This window comes from Colletotrichum godetiae, assembly GCF_030913485.1.
Source record: "Colletotrichum godetiae strain CBS 193.32 chromosome Unknown BDP55scaffold_6, whole genome shotgun sequence".
NCBI classification, from domain to species: Eukaryota; Fungi; Ascomycota; class Sordariomycetes; order Glomerellales; family Glomerellaceae; genus Colletotrichum; species Colletotrichum godetiae.
Genome location: NW_026851254.1, coordinates 1,521,138 through 1,540,088, shown reverse-complemented (window position 1 = coordinate 1,540,088; position 18,951 = coordinate 1,521,138). Strand labels below are relative to the sequence as shown.

General features: G+C 49.6%; 9 protein-coding genes across 9 annotated transcripts; 4 read left to right on the top strand and 5 right to left on the bottom strand.

Moving 5' to 3' along the window:
* Positions 1-614: 614 nt before the first annotated feature.
* BDP55DRAFT_651113 (uncharacterized protein) lies at positions 615-3,162 on the bottom strand. The gene is made up of 9 exons (XM_060574028.1): positions 2,600-3,162; positions 2,374-2,550; positions 2,100-2,320; positions 1,950-2,042; positions 1,756-1,894; positions 1,621-1,696; positions 1,410-1,558; positions 1,202-1,346; positions 615-1,151 (listed from the first exon to the last, which is right to left on the bottom strand). The coding sequence occupies exons 1-9, from the start codon at positions 2,958-2,960 to the stop codon at positions 770-772; spliced, it is 1,743 nt and encodes a 580-aa protein (XP_060434257.1). The 5' UTR covers positions 2,961-3,162; the 3' UTR covers positions 615-769.
* An 825-nt stretch (positions 3,163-3,987) lies between these two features.
* Positions 3,988-5,408, bottom strand: BDP55DRAFT_603389 (uncharacterized protein; the record flags this gene model as incomplete). Its single annotated transcript, XM_060571074.1, has 3 exons — positions 3,988-4,611; positions 4,671-5,275; positions 5,360-5,408. 3 exons carry the CDS (start codon positions 5,406-5,408, stop codon positions 4,024-4,026), a joined length of 1,242 nt encoding a protein of 413 aa, XP_060434256.1. The 3' UTR covers positions 3,988-4,023.
* A 592-nt stretch (positions 5,409-6,000) lies between these two features.
* Positions 6,001-7,559, top strand: BDP55DRAFT_756364 (Cys/Met metabolism PLP-dependent enzyme-domain-containing protein; the record flags this gene model as incomplete). Its single annotated transcript, XM_060580760.1, has 3 exons — positions 6,001-6,033; positions 6,061-7,166; positions 7,231-7,559. The coding sequence occupies 3 exons, from the start codon at positions 6,001-6,003 to the stop codon at positions 7,421-7,423; spliced, it is 1,332 nt and encodes a 443-aa protein (XP_060434255.1). The 3' UTR covers positions 7,424-7,559.
* Positions 7,560-8,049: 490 nt separating this feature from the next.
* Positions 8,050-9,333, bottom strand: BDP55DRAFT_543822 (uncharacterized protein; the record flags this gene model as incomplete). The annotated part of the gene is made up of 1 exon (XM_060568442.1): positions 8,050-9,333. The coding sequence occupies one exon, from the start codon at positions 9,331-9,333 to the stop codon at positions 8,050-8,052; it is 1,284 nt and encodes a 427-aa protein (XP_060434254.1).
* A 597-nt stretch (positions 9,334-9,930) lies between these two features.
* BDP55DRAFT_575383 (cytochrome P450) lies at positions 9,931-12,253 on the top strand (the record flags this gene model as incomplete). Its single annotated transcript, XM_060570771.1, has 8 exons — positions 9,931-10,179; positions 10,254-10,290; positions 10,538-10,591; positions 10,671-10,718; positions 10,849-11,096; positions 11,253-11,445; positions 11,517-11,887; positions 11,947-12,253. 8 exons carry the CDS (start codon positions 9,931-9,933, stop codon positions 12,022-12,024), a joined length of 1,278 nt encoding a protein of 425 aa, XP_060434253.1. The 3' UTR covers positions 12,025-12,253.
* A 43-nt stretch (positions 12,254-12,296) lies between these two features.
* On the bottom strand, positions 12,297-13,091 carry BDP55DRAFT_691148 (uncharacterized protein; the record flags this gene model as incomplete). The annotated part of the gene is made up of 1 exon (XM_060576936.1): positions 12,297-13,091. The coding sequence occupies one exon, from the start codon at positions 13,089-13,091 to the stop codon at positions 12,297-12,299; it is 795 nt and encodes a 264-aa protein (XP_060434252.1).
* Positions 13,092-13,513: 422 nt separating this feature from the next.
* Positions 13,514-14,810, bottom strand: BDP55DRAFT_765242 (Glyoxalase/Bleomycin resistance protein/Dihydroxybiphenyl dioxygenase; the record flags this gene model as incomplete). The annotated part of the gene is made up of 3 exons (XM_060580937.1): positions 13,514-13,853; positions 13,909-14,087; positions 14,145-14,810. The coding sequence occupies 3 exons, from the start codon at positions 14,808-14,810 to the stop codon at positions 13,655-13,657; spliced, it is 1,044 nt and encodes a 347-aa protein (XP_060434251.1). The 3' UTR covers positions 13,514-13,654.
* A 450-nt stretch (positions 14,811-15,260) lies between these two features.
* Positions 15,261-16,231, top strand: BDP55DRAFT_544537 (uncharacterized protein; the record flags this gene model as incomplete). Its single annotated transcript, XM_060568487.1, has 3 exons — positions 15,261-15,431; positions 15,496-15,573; positions 15,641-16,231. The coding sequence occupies 3 exons, from the start codon at positions 15,261-15,263 to the stop codon at positions 16,229-16,231; spliced, it is 840 nt and encodes a 279-aa protein (XP_060434250.1).
* Positions 16,232-16,906: 675 nt separating this feature from the next.
* BDP55DRAFT_651106 (uncharacterized protein) lies at positions 16,907-18,811 on the top strand. Its single transcript, XM_060574027.1, has 4 exons — positions 16,907-17,249; positions 17,323-17,454; positions 17,521-17,829; positions 17,918-18,811. The coding sequence occupies exons 1-4, from the start codon at positions 16,952-16,954 to the stop codon at positions 18,703-18,705; spliced, it is 1,527 nt and encodes a 508-aa protein (XP_060434249.1). The 5' UTR covers positions 16,907-16,951; the 3' UTR covers positions 18,706-18,811.
* The last annotated feature ends 140 nt before the right edge of the window (positions 18,812-18,951 follow it).

Genomic DNA, 18,951 nt, shown 5'->3' with positions numbered 1-18,951 from the left:
ATTGAGCAAGAACTCCCTGCCAAGAACAGAAAGTGAGGTCTTCATATACCTCCACCTGGCTATGTTGAAAGGCTAACTATGTTATGGTCCCGGACGATAGCTTGGACGTAGCAACCGTCATCGCTCGATGAAGTTTAGTTTCCTTCCACTTCAAAGAAGCTTTCAACGTGGAGCGCCTTTGACCCCAAGCTCGCGTGCTTTGAATTGCGATGTTCTAGCGCGGTCGTGGGCGGCTAGCGATGGATCGGCGCTTCATCTTTTCGCAAATTTGTGAAAGGGGCAACAGAGTTTAGCCGTTGGATCACCAGTGCTTGAGTTCCTCTTATCCCTTTCGATCGCCGTTGTGGCACTCAATAGCTTCCCAAAGTGGCGCGTTTTGGCGCCGGCCGCGAGATTTCAGCTCCGTGCCTGAGCGCGGCACCGCGGCACAGATGGACTCAATCGTTGTCCATCATCAGCGCTAGATTTCCCGGCTCCCACTCCACGGAATGATTTGTTTCTCCCGGTGCTCTCTCAGCCCCAGTTACGCTAGTTGGTCCGGATCCTACAAAACGGTGGTGGCATCACGGTTGGTTGTCATGAAGCCGAGGTTCGTGACTGGCGCGTTGTCCAGCAACGCATAGCAAAAAACAAATTGATGAGAAATCATTCAAACTCGTTCACGCTGGTGATATTGTTATTAAACCATACAGAGATATCCAATAGCCCATTGCAATGCCTGCTAAATGATCGCATCCGAGTCCGTTCAATCAAGGGAGTCTCATCTGCCCTATTCACGGGTGCTGACCCTGCTAAGCTTCCTCTTAGCCAAGCTGCTACTATCACCGACGTCCTTTCCCAAATCACTCTTGGAGTTCTGGCCATCGATGATGACGTTGTTCGAGTAGACGACTCCATCGAAGATTTCATCCATCTCCTCCAAGGTCCTGCCTTTGGTCTCGACGAACAACCATGTTACAACGAACAATATTCCAAGGTTCCAGCCACCATTGATTGCATAGTATCTCCAGGAGATTCTATCGATGGCTAGCGGAGTGGTGTAAAGGTTGAGAAAGCTGAACGCGTACCCGATTGCTTGCGCAACCACGACGCCTTTGGCGCGCTGAGAGTATCGTAGCACTTCTGGAGGGTATGTGTAGGCCAAGATGCTCCTGCGATAACGTTAACACAACTACGATGGAGTTGGGTTTCCTTCACGTACCAGCTTGCAGCGACTGCAAGTAAGAACAGGGCAACAACGACAATCGCGCCGATGGCGTATGCGTTAGTCTCGGGATGAATCTCGGTTAGGTAAGACAGGCCAGCCAGAATGCCCAACAGAACAACTGTGGCGAACGTCCCGGTAACTAGGTAGGAAGACATGGAGGTTAACTCAGTCGAACGGGGAACTCATACTGAGAAGCACCTACTCAATGGCTTGCGAGCTCCTATCTTGTCGATCAGGAGGACACCGCCCACGCTGCAAAAGGCCTTCCACAGTAGTAAACCTATGTTGATCTGGATTACGGACTTTCTCTCGGAAACACCTAGTTTTCCAATGAGGAAGGATGAGAAGTATCTGGAAACTTTCCGTTAGTGCCAGAGAACTCTGAACGTATGCCTGTGCTCTTCCAAACGTACAAGATCATGTTTCCGCCCAATATTTGATAGAAGATATTTGTCAGAACGGCAATCGTAAATCGCTTCAAGTTCGGGGCTATTTGGAGTTTCCCAAAGTTAGCTGTCCACTTGCCATGATGGCTGAAGCTCGCTCACATGGTGCAATCAAATCCTTCCATCCTCCATCACCCTCCTTCTCGTGGTTTAGAGCCGCGACAATCTCTTGTGTTTCTTGAAGTACTGTAGCATCATCGCGATCTCCGTTTGCATGTAATCGGGCGAGGACCTCTATCGCCTTGCAACATGTCAGTCGAACGATCTTAATCTAGGAGTATCTTACTCAACCTTACCTCGTCATGGCGGCCCTTGGAAAACAGCCAGCGTGGGCTTTCGTCCACAAATGGTAAGAGACACAGAGATATAATAGAAGGTACTGCTTCTCCCTGGTTGAGAGACATTAGACAGAACCTCGAGGTCATCTAGGGGCAATAGGGATTTACAAGCATAAGCCCTCTCCATGCCCAGTTGGACTGCTTGTCATAGATGCCCAGGACGATGCAACTGACTAAGAACGATGTGAATGGTACGGATGTCAAGACGGTGCTCGATAGAATCGAGCTATATTTCGGCGCCGCCACCTCCATAACCCACATGGGGGCGATCGAACCATTAACGAGGGAGGCAAAACCGATGATGAAGCGGCCGACGATGAGCTGTGGAACTGCCTTGCCGGTGAGTCGTTGTATCTGAAAGGGTTTCTGGAGGAACTCTTACCCCCCGAGGCTGAAGCTTGAAGTACAACTCCGAGAATGATGCAGATGGAGCCCACTGCAAGGCCGATCTTCCGTCCCCAACGATCAACCACGGGACCCACTATCGGAGCGCCGAAGATCGAACCGGCGCTGATGATAGCAACATTCAGTCCGATCATATCGCTGTTCAACTTGAAGTCTATAACGAATAGTTAGCCATGACCACCGATCCAGAGAGGTTATCACACAATCTTGGTATGGCTTAACCGAGTTCAAGTTGTTGATCATTCCAGCATCGTAAGATAGAATACAAATATTCAACATGGCCACGAGGACCATGAGGACGTGGGAAACGATAGGCCCGGGGGTGAACAAAGCCATGATGGGGGAGGGTCTAGAATGGGGACGTATGTTTTTTGTTGGTGTTACAGTTGGGATCTGAGTTTGAGGTTTAACAGTCACCGTGGACTGGCAGTCTGGGATACTCAAGTGGTGCTTGTGATGATTTGGAGAATCCAAAGTCAACCTAGCAGTTGTCAACTCAGTCGCAGACAACTCAAAAATTTCTTCTTGATGTTGACATGAGCGTTGAGCCGGCCACCTGCGCATTTTTCTCTTTTTACGAGATACGCGTTTGAAATACCATACACTCTCTTGCTACACACCATGAAGCGATAGATAAGACATTCCGGGTTAGATCAACGAACCCTCGAGTCTCTGGTGATAGGGGTGCATCTGGTCCAAACGCCGTAGAATCAGAGATAGCGCTCGCTGTCTGGCTGTGTGCGTGCTGGTTGTGCGGTAACCTCATAGCTCAGCGGTGTATTTCCCGAGAGTGCCGAGCTTTTGGCGCTAGGTTCGGCCGAATGCCTCAGGCTAACATTATAGCTCCCCCCTTCTTCTTTTAATGATCACGTAATGGAATTCTCAAGGACCATCAGTTTTGGACAGTGCACGTTGCGAAATCCCGTACACAAGTGCGGATGGCATTAGGTTTCCGTCTCCGACTTGACGACTACGCTACAAAGTTGCAGTGCCATGGTCGGCATTGGGGTTACAGAGCCCGAGAATGACTGTGTTTACCGATATAGCCAGGAATTTGTCTGAGAGTTCTGACTCGCATAGTACGTGGCATAGTAGAGACGGAACATCCGCCGAGCAACCATCTCCAGTTCAGCTGGGCGCTGAAGTTTCGGCAGATGCGATGTGGAGGGAACCCCTGCCGCCTGTCACACTGCAAACAACCAGAACCTTTCGATATTTCGGGTAGTACAAGCAAAATGACATCCTGAGAGAGTCTTTGAAACCTCATGGCAGGCTAAGTAGCCAAGACCTGAGGAAAGGGCATTGTTCATGCGCTGATAGTTTCGTAGTCTACTACGTTAATGTCACAGTCGTCCGCGTATGTGCAGTATCAATCAATCTCATTGGTTGGCCTGTGAGATTAAGAAAGTCTCTCCGCTAGTAGTCCCGTCATTCGTTCAGAGCACGACGAGTCGATTAAATAGACTGTCCAATGCAACCACTCATTGCAAATCTATAACCTCGAGTTCGATAATTCAGTCTCTATAAAATCATGCATCTAGTACGCATGCCAATACTAGTTACTCTAATAAGTTGGTTACATAACAACAGAAGGCATTCCAAAGCCGGCGACTCCCAGTGAATCCAGTTACCAGTACCCACCAGGCGGCGGAGGCACAGCTACATCATTCAGATGACCCGTGACACCGTTCTTGATGTCCTTAGCGACTTTGGGAAACTGCTCTTTGGTAAATTCCAAGGGGTCCCAGGGCTTCAGTTTGGGAAATCGCTTCTTAGCCCACTCTTCCGGGGCCGCCTCGATGTCATCCCACGGAATCTTATAGAACGCATCTCTGTTCTGCTGACCACTCTTGTGCACTGCATTTGACCGATGGTAACGAATCCGCTGTGCAACTTCAAGTGCTAGCTTGACGTCTCCGTTGGACGACTGCAAGCACTCAGCAACTGTCACAGCGTCTTCGAGTGCTTGAGAAGCGCCTTGTCCAGCAGTAGGCAGGTTGGCATGAGCAGCATCTCCGATCAGGATCGTGCGACCGCCCTTGCTGACCCAGGTGTCTATGGTCGGTCGATAGACGAGCTTGAAATCAATGGTCTTGTTCGAGGGCGTGACTTCGAGCAGTGCCTGTGCGTCTTTTCCGGGGAAGAAGCTCATCCACTTGGCCACATGCTCTCTTTCGGCGATGTTGGACCAAGACTCGGAGGATTCTTTGTCGTCCTATTAACATAGGTCAGCAATTTAAGAGCGTGATCATGAGTAGAAACCAAAACACTTACCGGATGAACAAGAACCCAAGCAATGTCTTGACCCTGGTTCCAGACAAATGCCATCAGGCTCAAATTGTCATACATCCAAAATCGTACAGTATCTCTATCCTCATGGAAGAGTTCCTTGATGCCAGGGTAATTTCTCATGGTTTCGTCTGTCTTAAAGAAGCTTCTGAAGACAGACCAGCCGCTTGTGGTCTCGTCGATTTTCTTGTCGTCGAGATGCAACACCTGCGCCCGAGCGATGGACCGTGGGCCGTCGGCGGCAATAACACAGTCGGCCCAGATAGTCTCGCCAGTGCTCAGCTTCACACCTGCTCGGCCATCTTCTTCAAGATACTCCGTGACTGCGACGCCAATCCTGATGTCCTGGACACGAGTCTTTGCGTAGGCAAGGAAGATTGAGTGGATCTTGCCGCGGTGGCCTGCATAAGTGATGTTGTGTTCCTTTCCATCTCTTGCCCATGGGACATCGACAATGAATTTGCTGTCATACTTGAATAGCTCCATGGTGCGAATTTGGCTGCAACCGGTATCGTGAATTTGCTGGCCAACCTTGCCCCCATCCCATCGATTGATAATTCTGCCAGCATTGGGGAAGAAGTCAAGAATATCTGCGAATGAGAGGTATAATCAGCATCATTGGACGGGAACTCTGAAATCGGAACACAAGAAATGGGCTATCTTATAATGCTTACCACCCTGGCTATTGGAGTCGGAATACTTCTCCAAGACGGTGACATCCATGCCACGGTCTGCACATTCGATTGCGGCTCCAAGTCCGCCGAAGCCGGCGCCAACGACGACAACTTTCAGTTTCTTGCCGGCAGTCATCTTCTACTTGGTGTGATTGGCGTGTGAGTAATGGAAAGATTTCGAGACTGATGATGCCCTCGATTTAGACAAGCCTCTCAGTGGCTGCCGCTCCAGCCGCGAATAAGATATTTGTACATTAGACTCGAGGCCTTTGATATCTTGGCACTGAATATAGTCATTCGGTGCATCATGAATGACGGAAAAGACAAAATGCCGCGGCACCCGAATATCAGCCAACTATCCGTCTAACTCGGGGTCGCTAGCCGAAGGCCCGAAATGCCCGAGATATTGCCTACCACCAGCCTTCTCCGTTAGACCGGATCCATTTCACCATCACGACTAACCAGCTAAAGTGAAAACAACTTAGACTAGGACCTTTGGAAGATTGTCTCTTGAATCGAATCGAATTTCTGAAAGCAACCTTTGGCGAAGCAGTCAGTTGCGTCCTCATCCGCGTCACCTCCTTGTTGGTGCTCACTCCATTCAATCTCATATCCAGAAATCACTTCCACCCGACTTGAAAATGGAGCCCAACACCCAGGATGGAGAAAAGAATGTCCAATTGAATCACATCGCTCAGAAGGGATCGAAACACATCCCAAAATTTGAGACTCTGCAAGTCCACGCAGGGCAAACTCCGGACTCCGCAACGCTGGCACGTGGAGTACCGATTTACTCAACCTACGTCTTCAACTTCCATAGCTCTGCCCATGCTGCACGGCTCTTCAACCTCGAGGAGGAGGGTGACATTGCGACTCGCACGGGTAACCCAACTACAGCCGTGGTGGAACGTCGTGTCGCAGCACTCGAGGGCGGCGTTGCGGCCGTTGCTGTATCGTCAGGCCAGGCAGCTGTTTTTATGACTATGGTTGCTTTGGCTGGGCACGGGGAGAACATCGTCGCAACGAAGCACTACTACCACGGCGCATACAATCAGTTCTCTTTCCTCCTACCGGAGTTCGGCGTAACGTGCCGTGTGGTGGAAGAGACTGTGGAAGCAGTTCGGGCCGCCATTGATGAGCGCACGAAAGCCGTGTATATCGAAACCATTGGGCATCCAAACTTCAATGTTCCAGACATCGAAGCTATTGCGCAGGTCGCTCATGAAAACGGAGTCCCTCTTGTTGTCGAGAACACTGTCGGATGTGCCTACTTCTGCCAGCCTATAAAGCACGGCGCCGACATCGTCGTTGAGAGCATGAGCAAGTGGATTGGTGGTCATGGAAGTGCAACTGGAGGCATCATTGTCGATTCCGGTAACTTCGACTGGAAAGGTTCAGCTCGCTTCCCACAATTCAATAAACCATGCCCTGGTTTCCACGGATTGAACTTCTCTGAGCGATTTGGGCGGGAGGCTTTTATCATGCGCATACGAGGGCAGATCCTCCGAGACGTCGGCTCCTGTCTTTCTCCTTTCAACAGCCAGCAATTTGTACTCGGTATTGAGACTCTGAGCTTGCGCTGCGAGCGGCACGCCCAGAACACCATTACTCTCGCAAACTGGCTTGAGAAACACGAGAATGTGGTATGGGTATCATATCCTGGTCTTCCCAGTCATCCTCACTACAAGCTTGCGCAAAAGTACCTACCTCGGGGGGCTGGCGCAGTGCTGATGTTTGGTATCAAAGGCGGAGCGGAAGCTGGCGAGCAGCTGGTTGACAATTTCAAAATGATCTCGAATAACCCAGGGTAAGAGAGTCACGTCATACAACTTTCGAATACCCGTGTTCTTTTTTGTACTAATTTCTTGTAGATATGGTGACGCCAAAACCACTGCTATGCATCCCTGGTCGACAACACACAAGCCAATGCTACCACAAGAGAAGATCGATCTTGGTGTCGCACCAGAAATGGTGAGGGTGTCAGTTGGAATCGAACACATTGACGATATCATACACGACATAAAAGAGAGTATGAGCATCAGTCCTGCTGTGCCAAGCGCATGAATTGGATAACTGACGCGATGGGACTTACATGCGATGGGTCTGGCGATTTGGTATGGAGACAGTCTGCACTAATCTTGTGCTGCAAGGTGGCCCAGAAAAAGGGTCCGTTGGAGTAGGTATTACCCGGAGCAGGCGCTGGACTGAAGTCCAGGAACGTACGGACCACCTGAGCTAAGCACTGTAGCCCCTGAAGTAGCCCCTGAAGGGATGTCTCTCACGATTTTCGCGTTTTGACATGATGTTTGTGCATTGACATGATGTCGACCGTAACACGTGGAAAACTTGGATAACATTATGTCATTGGAAAACATTATGTCAGTGAATGACATGGTAAGACGAACCCTAAGCACAGCGGTAATGGCAGGAATCGCCCATAAAGGGAAGTTCAACTTGAGTAGAAATCATGGAAACAAACGTTGAACGTGCTTTTGCTCTCCTGATTTGGTTGCCAAGTATGAAGATGTGCTTGAGAGCGTACAACTATCGGCATTGCTTTGGGATCCGCAAGATGGAAAACTTGTTGCAACTGTATGCAGTAGTGATTGATACTCAATGAGCAAAACTTCTATAAAATTCACATCCTGATCTGAGAATAGAGAATATGAAGCATCATCGTCGTAAATAAGCTAGGTGAGTGCCCTATGAAGATCTTTAGCAACTTGCGCAATGTCTTCATCAAGATCTTTGTCCCAAACCCAACTCATTCTTTTTTGCATGATTTCCCTGATCTTCATGAGATCGTCCCCTTCAGCTTCAAAGTGCCAAAAATGACCAGCTTCCCGACTTGTGGCGACAAGCTTTTGCGTTCTCTCAACTCGAGCTTTACTAAAGGCTTTGAAAACGGCAGGTAGATCCTGTGCTCGTTCAACGTGATGGAGGAGTTTTCCAAGCACATATGCATCCTCCACTGCCATACCAGCACCGGCACCTTGGAAGGGAGTCGAGGCGTGTGCAGCATCTCCGAGGAGACAGATCCTGCCTTTGTTGTAGTTGTCCATGGGCGACAGATCGAAAAGCGCCCAGATATCTGACTGACCCATCAGTCGAACAATGTTGAGTACATCCGGACCCCACATGCTGAAGCTCTGCAACATCTGTTCTTTGGTTGCCGGAATCACCATCGTCTTGTGAGGCCAGTCTGTGGATGACTGGAAGGCGACCACATTCATCATTCTACCACCAGCGACGGGGAAAGTGAGCATGTGACCATGGTACCCGAGATATGCTTGGCAATTCTTCGCCTTCTCCTCGCCCAGAAGCTCCACTGCTTTGTCCATCGGGACCAATCCTCTGTAGCAGTATTTTCCGGTGTAAGAAGGATTGGTGGCAAGATGGTCGTCTCCAAGTATAATGCGTCGAGTTTGACTCTTGATCCCGTCACATCCGACGACAGCACTGTGCCTCGATGATGTTCCATCCCCAAACTTCAGAATAACACCTTCACCATCAAGATCGTCTATGTCGTGAAGAGTTTTGCTGAATCGTGCTATTCCATCAGGAAGGAGCTTGACTATCTCGTCAACGAGATGTGAGCGATTCACCATCCAACTTCCTGGTTGGGGATGTTCCACAGAGCATAGGTACGTCCCGGCAACCACACCACGGACTCTAGCGGTTTCGTGGGCGCCGTCCATCCCGACTCTAAAATCGAACCAGACGTCTTTCTTTTCTGCAAACATGTTTCTGTTGGCCCGAGCTTCGACTGCAGCCGCCAGTGGCTCCGATATCTTTGCAATTGCTCGAACTGCGTTTGGTCCAAAGGCGACACCGGCTCCTATCTCACCGAACTTCGGAGCGTTCTCATACACGATGACTGGGATCTCTGTATGAGTTGTGATGTATAGAGCCAGGCAGAGACCACCGATACCGCCGCCTACGATGGCCAGACTGAGCTGTTCGTCTGATGACATTGCAAATGAAGTACGTAATTGGATTACGGAGATAGTGATCGTGCGTGGGGTAGCTGCCAGGCTCAGGAGAGAGATAATGCAGTAATTTGGGTACGAGATAGGAGTTGACACAGATGCATTATACCAGACCAGAGAAACAGATAAGGTTTCTTAATGCTCCAGCCAGGGAATGGGGCCGTCTGGACTCCAGCCACCGAATTCTACCACCCATTCGGGTGACAATTGGGATGGATAGCCATGTCCTACCCCTGTCCTAGACCATAAGGTATTCAAAACTACTTCACGGGATTTCTTCTTGTCTGGAGGCCTGGCAGAGTGACCGAGTAACCGAGTTACTACGAACAATGCACTAGCCTGTCGGCCGAAAAGTCCGGAGCTCAGCCGCACCCAAGGCATGTGACCCAAATGATACACTTTGACAGGGTTCAGAGGGTAATTGGTCTTGGCGTAATGAAAGCCGCAGAGAGCTCAATAGACAAGACATGAACAATGTCTTTTCAATGCTTGATTGAACTCTGACTTACGCAGTTGAAATATCACACGAACGAGTTGACCCAGCACAGACCATTGTTACCACCAAGGTTACCGAGATCCAAGATGTCTGCTCAATTCGAGCTCTACTACCCAGTCTTGAGAGCCAAGTTCCAACAGAACCTTTTGGCAGTCGCAGGATGGACGATTCTTTGCGCATGCGCGTTTGGAGTGCTGATTCTCTGGTCATTTGCAGTGGATGTCAGAATGCCAAAACTTTCGATTGCACTGGAAGATGAGGTACCTGATCGACAGGAACGGATTGAAATCTTCATCAAAGACACGAGAAGATTGTTCATCACAAGCTACAGCAAGGTACGTTGATTTTGTGACTATGAACAGTAAAAATGAGTCCTCAAACCGACTGCTAACTTTCCGACAATACTTAGTTCCAAAATCGCGTGTTTGGGATAAACACAACTGAAGGTAAGTTAAAGATACTTGGAAACTTTCTATGCATGTTCTCTGGCACTGACCATGGTTCGAAGGCACGAATATTATAATCCCTCTCGAGTTACTTCACGGATTAGGAAGCCACAAGTCCCTGAGTTTTGCTGCATTCCTTGAAGAAGAGGTACGTAAGATGAGGTCCAATATCTCTTACAACTTGGGCATAGTCCTCTCTAACTTTGGCTTTTGGCCTGGTAGTTCAGCATGAAGAAGTATACTAAAGTTGGCAATCTCGATGAGAAGCAAATCGCTATCGTAAACAAGAAGCTGAATCCGAGTCTTCGTAAGTAGCCCTCGCAGTGATTGATATACGTGTCAATTATGTATCTAACTATTCTCAGCGCAATATGTCCCAGTACTTATTGAATTGATTCGCACCCACTGGCCACTTGAGACTTACGGAGGTAAGTTTTGGCTCCGTAAACACCTCAGCCAGATCGATGCAGCTCTCAGGCGCAGCTTGAAGACCTGTGGACTTCACGATAATAGTTCTAGATGTGGCAATACCGGAAGAATAACTCACATTTCGAATAGTTCCCACAGTCGTAAAGCCATGGCCACACGTTATGCGTCAGGTTTCTCGTGTTTCTGCAAGGTTATTTCACAGCGCCGAGTCCGCGGATAATAATCAGTGGCTGGACATTGCCAGCGAGCATGTTCACTCTGCTGTCGTATGGACGGAAAATCTCAAGAAATGGCCGGCAGCGCTGCGACCTTTTGTCTACCGCTTTGTCAAGGGACGTGGAATCATGATGCAGCGCTTTGGCGAAGGCAAAGCCCTAGTGGCCAAGACACTGCAAAGAAGGAAGCTGAATGGGGGCAAGTCCCTGAGCAGCCCTCCAGCACTTCTGGACTATCTTGCCGACACCGTTCTCGGCCCAGATGGCGAGGAGGCGCACACAGTTGCTCAAATCAACTTGTGTGTAGCCGCCATTCAGTCTATGGCTGCGACAGTCACCCAGTGTCTCATGGATCTTGCAACTTACCCGGAGTACATTTCCGAGCTTCGTGAGGAAATTGAATTGGTGCTGGCGCGAGGGAATGGGGTGCTTAGCAAGCAAGCTTTGACAGATATGATGAAGCTAGACAGTGTCATCAAGGAGACTCAGCGACTTAACCCGCCGGATTTGGGTAAGTTTAAGTACAGAACAGCGCAACAATATGGGGATCTCATTCGAGCTGACATTCATCAAATAAAACAGCAAGCTTTCAGCGTAAGGTTATGTCAGATTTCACGTTGTCAAATGGTCTTCGCATTCCGAAAGGCGCACGCATCGCTTTGCCAACTGGAGCCATTAACATGGACCAAGAGCTGTTCCAGAATCCGGAGATCTTTGATGGCTTCCGATTCTACCGAATACGTATCGCTGCAGAGGAGGCGCGGAACACCAATCAAATGGTAACGGTGGGCAAAAAGGACCTGACATGGGGCTATGGTAGACATGCTTGTCCCGGTCGATACATTGCTGAGGTCGCCATGAAGCTACTGCTGATCGAGTATATCATGCGCTACGATATCCGGCTATCCGGAGATCTGAAGAGTCGGCCGAAGAACATCGAGTTCGAGGGATTGGTGAGACAAACAAACTATCTTCCCCTATCGTGAGGTAAATGAGTTGCTGACGAGTGCAGGTGATACCTGACCCCGACTGGGAGTTGCTGTTGACAAGTAGACCTGTCAAGGAAATTGCCTCAAATCATGAGAGCTGAGATGAGATTGTGTGATACGTAACCTCATGAAGCAACTTGGACAGACGAAGCTTAGGGGGATCCTGTATCATTTTGGATGATGAGTAGCAGGAGGAGGTGGCATCGCGAGTGTATTGGGTCATAGCTTTTCTCGAGTGGCAGGTTGAGAATTGCATAGGTTCTTCACTCATATCGATCAATCAACGTATCAAAACTAGCATGGGCATAGAAAAAGAGGGTTGGAGTTACCGGATGATGATGAAATTTGCAGTTTACATTATCTATGTTGACTTCTATTGCATGGACACTCCGCCTGTCACAAACATAAACTCGCCATTGATGAAGCGTGATCGCTCTTCGGCCAGGAACGCGACTGCCCATGCGACATCGTCAACAGATGCCGCACCACCTTCCACTGGCGTATCCCTAATCAAGACTTCTCTTAATCCTTCCCATTCTTCTGGCGAAAAGTGCTCCAAAAAGCTCTCTGTAAGTACCGGACCAGGCGCGACCATGTTGACCGTGCAGCCGTACTTCGGCGGCAGTTCCTTCGCCCAAACGCGCAAGATTGCATCCAAAGCCCCTTTGGTCGCGGCGTAGATTCCTTGTGCCGGCTTCGGAACTCGAGACGCCGCTGACCCTACCAGAATGATTCGTGAGCCGTCAATAGCTCCGGACATGCTCGGAGGGATGGCCGGCTTGTGAGGCGTGAGATGTGATAGCGCTGCTTTGACCAGTGCGAAAGCGCCACGTGCATTCAAATTCATGGCTTGATCCCACATGCTCAAGTCAGCGTCCCAGAGGTGTGCAATGGGCACATATCCGGCGTTGCTCACGAGGATATCGATGTGACCGAACCTTGCCACTGCTTGTCGCACCAATTCCTCGGGCCCGTCATCTGACGTGAGGTCGGCACAGACCGCGATCCAGTCTGTTTGCAGTTTCGCTCCAGTGGCCTCGCATTCTTGTTTCAAAGAATCCCAAGGGTAGTTCAAAACGATCTTCGCGCCACGGCTTGAGAGTTCTATCGCAATTCCAGCCCCGATGCCTTTTGACGAGCCCGACACGAGGGCTACTTTGTTGGTCATGGTTCCTCCGAACGGGATAGACGCATGAACGGGGGGTGACATGGTCGGTGGAACGTCGATGTTGGAGATAGTGTCTGGTAGGTTGTGACGAGCGGAGCAGAAATAATGGATTTCAAAATAGGGGTGTGAATTAGAACTCGTTCAACTCGAAGATGATCGTCAGTATCGTGGTGAATGGAACTAAGTATCTAAATGCTCGTCATTGATATATGCGTTCTGGCAGCTTTAGGCCCATATTTCCAAACAGGCATTCGGGATATATGCACCGAGAGTGGCCGAAAGCAGTTATTCCTACAAACCGTAGGCCAATTTAAACTTGAGACTACAAGTCGTCAAGCTTGAAAGTTCACTACGTCAGGAATTAACATCCCGCTCACGAACGATTGGAAGCAAGCTTGTTATTCAATCTTGAAGTTTGCATGAACAATGTGATTCTACCAACCAATATTCTTCGTCCACCTCGAATAATTTGCCTACACCTGTGATCTCCACATCCTTCTCACTTTGATCTGAACTCTGTCACATATGTTTCATTCTCCAAACCCTTACTTCTGTCCCGGGGCCTACGCCTCGATTGGCATTGTAGGGAAGTCCTTCAGTCCCGGAAGATCCTCGTATTTCTTCGTGAAAAATGCGCGTGGAATATCCGGTCCCCAACTGGATACCGTAGCGGCGACAGCTGGCTCATTGGCATTCGGAGAGTCATCATTTACTAGGTCACCGTCGACGTAATGCTCGACAACAAATCCAGAGGGGTCAAACCTGGATCAGGTATGTCAGGAATGCCACGAACGGTAAAGGTACAGATGACACTTACCAATAATCAAAGATCTGGCTGCCGAGGACATGTCGTCCGACGCCGAAGACGTTGATGTGTCCTTTGCGGATCAAATAGTGGTGGCCAACTACTTGACTATCGACATCATCTACCTCCCAGCTGCTGTGGTGAGCCTTGATTCCCTCGGTGACCTCGGGCGAGCCAGCAATGAAGATATTCTGCATTGTTTCTGTTAGCTCATAGCAAACCTCGGGGTATTCTGGGAGTCCACCAACGTGATGATCGACGAATTCTTTGCCCTTGTCGAGGTGGATGAAAATCATGATTGTCTTGTTACTCTGGGGGTGGAAAAGGCAGTCGGTCTTCTTGAAATTGAAGACCTTGTTATACCAGTCGAAGACCTCGTGCAGCCGATCGATGTTCACCTCGAACCCGTAATGACCGAGTTTGTGTACTTTCGACGGTTGATCTCGATCTGGTCGCTGGAACTCCCCGAGTCGCTTCTTGTCTTCCCAGGTATTCCACATGACCGGCTTTGGAACCTCCCTAGGTTCGGGAACGCGGTCTTCTTGACCGTAAATCAGAGTGATGGGCTCTCCTAGGAGGTCTTTGACAATGACGACTTTGCCACCACCCGGGGCATCGTAGTCGGTAATCGGAGTAGACCCGGGGAGTTTGGCCGCTTTCTCTAGCTCAGCCATGGACTGCACAATCCAGGCACCTCCTTTGAACTTTCTCATTCCGTCGTTCGTCTTCTCGGCAACATAGCAAAATTGATCAATGCCGAAGCCTCGTAGGTAGATCTTATCCTCGGTCTCCCGCACAGGTACCAGACCAAAGTCGGTGTAGAATTCCTTTGCTTTCTGGATGTCGGGGTGGCCATACCGGACGTGAGAGAGACGATCCAGAAGGATGCGAGAATCAGCCGAATCTTGGGTCATTGTGCAAGTTAGGTAGTGCGTCGACGGTCAATCCTACAAGAGAATCAAGTGCAGAATTGAATTTGGCTGTGAAAGTTTGACGATCACATCCCTTGACAGAGAGTAGTATTAGTATTTCCGCGCTTCTTATTGCCTTTGCCCTCCGAAATCCCGAATTGGGGTAAACTGAGCAGTGACGGAGCTTCCATGAAATCGGTGTAAGTTGCCGAACTCCAAATCCCTGGCCGGCCATTCTCTCCGGCACAGTCCATCATTGCTGACAGCTCGCTGCGAAAATACTTTGTTGCCGGCCCAATATCCCCTGTACTAGCACAATGTAGTCTCGTTTGACTGACGACAGAATTATATTACTTAAGAGCATGCATCAATCTCTCCCCTCGTGCCTCCAGATTACGCATCGATATCAGATAGAGCCCCAGGAAAAAAAATCTTTCAATACAATCAGTTACCATGTCATTCGACAGATTGATACGATTTGAAGACGCGGAAGGCGTTGAAAGATATGGCAACATTGACAGCGACGTTGCGGCATCGGAGCTGCTCGGAAAGTCAGTCCAAGTGGTTTTGGGCACTCTGGAGTCTGGCTTCAGCGTGTCTGATCAACAAGCTGTAGTCGGAAAGGTAAAAGCGTTAATCCCGTGATTTCCGAACATCTACTTGCAGAATAATGACCTCATGTGCATAGCTGTTGTGCCCGCTGCCCAGCACTCCAATCATTATTTGCGCTGGGGTCAATTACAAGTCCCATGCAACCGAAACAAAGGTCAGAATGATACAGCTAAAAGTTGACTCGATGAGCTGCGAAAATTTACTAATGCGTACCTCTGCAGTTTCAACCACCCAAGAAGCCTGTCATCTTTGCGACTCCACCCGATAGGCTCGCTGGACCACTGGACAATATCAAAATCCACCCGGATGCACAGGAGCTACTTGACTACGAGGGTGAACTAAGCGTCGTGATCGGTAAAGATGGATACGACATTAGCGAGGAAGAAGCACTGGATTACGTTCTTGGTTACACCGTGAGCAACGACGTTTCAGCGCGCAACCTTCACGCACTCGATGTCTCCGGCTATCAAATGGGATACGCAAAGTCCTTCGACGGATTTGGACCAATTGGGCCCAGCCTGGTGTCACCTAAGCTTATTGTTAACCCGCAGAATCTCAAGCTGACAACCACTGTGAACGGAGCCGTCCGTCAAAGCAGCGACACGTCTCAGATGATTTGGTCGTGCCGTCAACTCATCTCCTTTGCGTCCCGCGGTCGTACGCTGCGTCGAGGAACTGTCATTATGACTGGAACACCGGAGGGAGTAGGGTGGCATACAAACGGCTGCCTGAAGGATGGCGATGTCGTCCAAGTCGAGATTGAGAAGTTGGGCTACATCAAGAACAAGATGGTTTTCCAAAAGAGCGAATGAGACCGTCAATCCCAGGCTTTTCGTCTTTGTTTAGTTCTTGTAATTCGATCAGACGTAGAGCAAGACATTCGAATGAAGAAACCAGGTTCCCGTGGTTCTATTCACACCCTGCTGACTTGTCTAACACGTCTTGAAGGTGTCTTTTCGCCGTTAACACATGCACACATCAGCTCGGTCATGCGACTTATGTGCGAACTCAGTCAATTTGAGTATTAGGAAGAACGCAGTCAATGCCTTGAATTCAGTAGATAGGCAATGATCCATATACCCGCCAGTATACAAAGCTCGCCCTTGGGTTTTGCCCTGTTCATCCTCTCACTGCACGGGTGGTAAGGCACTTCAAGACATGTGGCGCTTGAATCGCACATGATGCAGGGGTTACCAGTCTTCCCTTTGGCCATTGATAATAAGACTTAGCCAGCGATCGTTCCGACGAAGCCTTGAAAACATGTTGACTCACACTTTGGCGCTGTGCTTCCCTATCTCCGTCTTCCTGTTAATGCAATTGACAAGGTACCAGCCTTTTCGGCTTTTTCGGCCGAGGTTGCCGACCACCGGTCGCTGCCCCGCTCCATAACTCCGGAATCGGTTAAGTGGATTATTCCTAAATGCATTAGCTTAAGAACACCATCTCTAACGGTGACATTGGGTTCTCAAATGCGGTCGGATCCGTATTGTTAACTTGACCAATTATAACCAACACTCAGCACGCGTCACACAATGGCAACAAGCCAAGCTACGCCTCCAGCAAGCGGCTCCATTCTGCTGAAAGGCGGCACCCTCTTGTTTCATAACGAGCGAGATGATGTGACGCCTCTCAGGGACACCGATGTCCTTGTGCAAGGCAATCGAATCGCCAAGATTGGGAAAGGAATTGCACCCCCTGCAGGAGCTGAGCTCCTTGACTGCAGCGGCAAGATCATCAGCCCAGGCTTTATTGACACTCATCATCACCTCTGGCAGACCCAACTTAAAGGCTATCATGCAGACCAATCAGTCTTTGATTACATTCCCTCAGGTCAGTGAGTCTACGTCCATGTCGAGTCTCTCTCATTATAGAATGATAGAGTCAACTTGCTGACATGACTCAGGTTACTGGCAAAGCCATGTCTACTCTCCCAAGGACATGTTCTGGGGCCAGTTGGGTGGCGCATTGGAGGCGATAGATGCAGGAACAACCTTCGTACTTGATCACGCCCACGGCAATCAGACGAACGAACACGGTAGGCGTCTCTCAGAACTAGAGCAATTTTTGAAAGAACCACCCGCTGATAAGATTAAATTCATAGCCACCCAAGCACTATCAGCCACAATCGCTTCAGGTATTCGCTCAATTTTCGCCTATTCACAGGCTCCGTACTTCACCAAATGGGACTCCAAAAGCTGCGAACTATCGATGGATATCATGCCCGACTTGAGCATGGCGCATATCTTCGAGCTCGCGAAAGGACAACCCTATGGAAACGGGAGGGTTCAGATCGGCTTCGGCTTTGACTACTGGTTCCTGCCCAAAGAGGCTATCGTAGGCATTTTCAACGGGCTTCGTCAGGCTGGTGTCAAGCTCTTCACATCCCACTATGCCAAGAATCCAACTTTTGGTAAGTGATTTTCCCACTGTAGCATTGCACTGTTTTATTCAGTCCGCACGCAAGTCCGCACGCAGACCTATTTCTGACTTCAACCCAGGAGCAAACCCGTTGATTCACACCCTAGAGGCATATGGCCTCATCAAGTCACCGAGTGACATCTTGCTCTCACATGCCACAGGCCTTGATGCGAGCGAGAAGGCCAAATTGGCTGAAACCCAGGTTGCTGTTTCCAGCACACCAGAAACGGAAGCTCAAATGGGCTTTGGCTGGCCGCTCGCCTTCTCATCAGGTATCAACTACACGATCGGCGTCGATTGCCACACAAACAACACATCCTCAATTCTGTCTCTGGCTCGATCTGCTTTGCAGATGGCCCGCCAACGCGAGACTATCTCAGAGACGATTGGTCCAGATGGTGCCCCTCAACGAATGAATCTCCAACCAGCGGGTGGCACCCAGGATGCTTTTAACGCAGCAACCATCAACGGTGCCCGCGCAGTCCTTTTGGGGGACGAGATTGGGTCACTGAAGGAGGGAAAGCTGGCTGATCTTGTCCTCTTTGATGCTGCTGGAAGCGTGAGCATGAGTTGCGTTGCAGACTCGGATCCCTTGACTGCGGTTGTTCGTCACAGCGATATTCGAGATGTCGAGGCTGTTCTCATAGATGGAGTCTGGAGGAAGAAAGGCGGCAAAGTCTGCCCGGTGACAGTTGGAGAGACAGGATCCACTTTACATTGGACTGATATCAGAGATAAGTTGCTTGAGAGCCAGCGGGACATACAGCAGCGGCAGAAGAATTTGAACATGGAAAAGGCGAAGGAGGCGCTGGTTGCCATGTATCGAATCAACACAAGCAACTTAATCAAAAAGCCGAAGGAAAATTAGGCCTCTACTGGTAGCATGTAATTCGACACTACTGAGAACTTGAGCACTTGTGAGATTGATCTAGTATTGTAATCCCGCGTCAATTTAATACAAAAGTTAGTTAGGGCCTTTTGTATACGTAATAATTGATGTATTTGGAACCAAATCTATCTTTCGCAACTTCGAGCAATGCGCCGTCGAAGTGCCGAAGACGCGGCGGATACACTACGCCGGCCGAAAGGGCGAAGGCGGCGCATCGACCCCGAA